Here is a 2,601-nt window from a genome sequence, read left to right on the forward strand (position 1 = left end):
GTGAGGATCTGATCGAAATCAGAGGTCTGGGTGGGTCAGACTGTGGACTTTGAGGCTCCCATCCATGAATGGGTTGCAGGAGCCTGCCATTCCTCATTTCACGTTGGTCACTGGCGGGGGCGCTGGGGTGGCATTTCAGTGGAATGACTTAGGTGTGGTTCTGTCTCCTCCCACATTCCTGGCCAGGGGCTCAGTGTCCTTCAGAGTGCTCAATGTCTCTGGGCAGAAGGGAAAGGAATGTGGGTCGCTCATTTCATTCAGCAGAAGACACTCATTTCTTAGGACTGTTCATATCTGTGGACACTGGGGGAAGTACAATTTCCTATTCTCTAATTGCATGAGGGAGATTGAAGGTATTGTCCATTTGGAAATGTCACTTAACACCGGGACCCTGAGAATATATTTCTGATAGTTGAGTAGTCTTTACAGCTTCTGTCCATTTGATGCCTAAGAATATTCACCATGAGCATGAAATTAATCTCACTCCTATTCTCCATGCTTTCAACAGTCCAGCTAATAGTAGGTGGGGGCCCCTCACTGAGTTCTGGGTAATGATTCAGATTCAGATTCAGATGATTCTTGACCCTGAGGTTTTGAGACCTGAACAATAACTCACGAAATATGCCTCAAATAGGGCTGAACAATCTCATTCTGGATGTATCTCAGGGTTGCGTTCAAAGAAAAACCAATACATGTTCTCAGAAAGAAAAACAAGTTAAAATTCATTGAAATGATTAAACTTAATTTAAATGTGTATTTTGAAAGTGGCGAACTGAACCCAATGTTTATGGCAGCATCTCAACAATAGCCAAATTATGGAAAGAGCACAGATGTCCATCAGGAGATGAATGGATAAAGAAGATGTGGTATATAGATATACAAGGGATATTACCTGGCGATGAAAAAGAATGAAATGTTGGCATTTGCAACAGTGTGGATAGAATTGGAGTGTAGTATATTGAACGAAATAAATCAGTCAGAGGAAGACAAGTATATTATTTCACTCATATGGTAAATGTAGACGCAAAAGAGATGAAGGCAGGAGAAGGGAAAAAGGAAGCAAGAGGAAAACAGAGAGGGAGGCAAACCATAAGAGACTCTTAGATACAGAGAACAACCTGAGGCCTACTGGAAGGGGGTGGGGTGGGCTAGATGGGTGACGGACATTTAGGAGGGCACACGTCGTGATGAGCGCTAGGTGTCCTATGTAAGTGATGAGTCACTGAATTCTACTCCTGAAACCAATACTACGCTATACGTTAACTAGTTTGAATTTGAATTTGAAACCAGAATGGCAAACTGGAAATACATTGCAAAAGAAATAGCTTAAATCTTCTTTACCTATTTCCCTAACTTTGTACTCACGTTTGTACCAGAAAAAGCTAGACATGAGTTTAAAACCAGTAAAAGAGAATCATTTGATGTACCCATTCCACGAGACACATTTCCGGCAACACTGAACTCAGGTGATGGGAAAGCTTGACTCTAAGAAGTATCTCAACCGGAATGGAAAGGAACATTCATGTGGTGTAGTGGACAGAAGAGACTACAAACACAAAGTGCAAACAAAAGTAATGTGGACTCAACCAAGACACACGTGCTTTATTGGAGAAGCGAAAGAACAGGGCCACCAAAAGGCTCACAGGGGAGAGATCACCACCCAGATCGCAGACAGACTGATGGCAAAGTGCGATTAGACCACAGCCCACTGCTCATCTTCCCACAACGTGGGACCAGCTCCGGGAACGCAGCCTTTTCTCTGTCCGCTGTCAACCCAGGTGGCAGGTCAGGGAACATGCATTCTGTCCTCGCGGCTGAAGGGACGGGGATGGAGTCCTGAGACGCCCACGGGAGAGCCTGTGTCTTGCGGTTTCGTGGTCCTGGTGCATCCTGCTGCGGTCACTTGCTCTTGGGTGGGCACTTCTGGTGGCAGGGGGGGCTCGGCGGCACAGGAGGGCACTTCTGCTGGCAGGGGGGTGGGGGGCACGGCACAGGGGGGCACGGAGGAGGGGGACATGGCTCCGGACACTTCGGGGGAGGGCACACAGGAGGTGGCTGGCAGGGCTGCTTGCACTGCTGCTGTTGATAAGACATCGTTCCTGGGCAGCAAGGAGCCTGAGATGCAAACAGACGACAGCGTTCCTAACACGGGCAGTCCTGCTGGCACAGCAAGGAGCTGGGCCGCGGACCCTCCAGCCTGCAGGGACCCTCAGTTCCCTCACGCTGTCTGTATGGGTCTGTGGGGCTCCCTCGCCCTTCCCTTTGAGCACCTCTTGGGCCTTTTCCGGTTAATGCTTCATTCTATCACATTGTACAGACACGATGGCCTGTGCGCTCTGTGAGTACAGACATCACGCGGAGAAGAAGAACCCAGATATGAAAGCTGAAACTTCTAGCCAGTCCCCAAACGGACCTCTACCGATAGCTTTCTGAGCCCTGGTTACTAGTCTCACTGACCTGACTGGGGTTCTGAGCCCCGGGCTTCTGAGGAGGACTGCCCAGCCTCCCACCCAGCACTCAAAGGGACTGGGCTCTGGGAGGGACGCACTTGGAACGTGCGTGCAACAGGCCACAGGACACCACCTCGTCTCTGTCATTGTC

At 49.1% G+C, this 2,601-nt stretch overlaps 1 protein-coding gene across 1 annotated transcript; it reads right to left on the reverse strand.

Annotated features, from left to right (window-relative positions):
• Positions 1-1,588: 1,588 nt before the first annotated feature.
• LOC120227757 (small proline-rich protein 2E-like) lies at positions 1,589-2,114 on the reverse strand. The gene has a single exon (XM_039225796.1). The coding sequence runs from the start codon at positions 2,092-2,094 to the stop codon at positions 1,900-1,902; it is 195 nt and encodes a 64-aa protein (XP_039081727.1). The 5' UTR covers positions 2,095-2,114; the 3' UTR covers positions 1,589-1,899.
• Positions 2,115-2,601: the final 487 nt, after the last annotated feature.

This window comes from Hyaena hyaena, unplaced genomic scaffold, assembly GCF_003009895.1.
Source record: "Hyaena hyaena isolate Hyena2069 unplaced genomic scaffold, ASM300989v1 scaffold_3235, whole genome shotgun sequence".
Classification (NCBI taxonomy): Eukaryota; Metazoa; Chordata; class Mammalia; order Carnivora; family Hyaenidae; genus Hyaena; species Hyaena hyaena.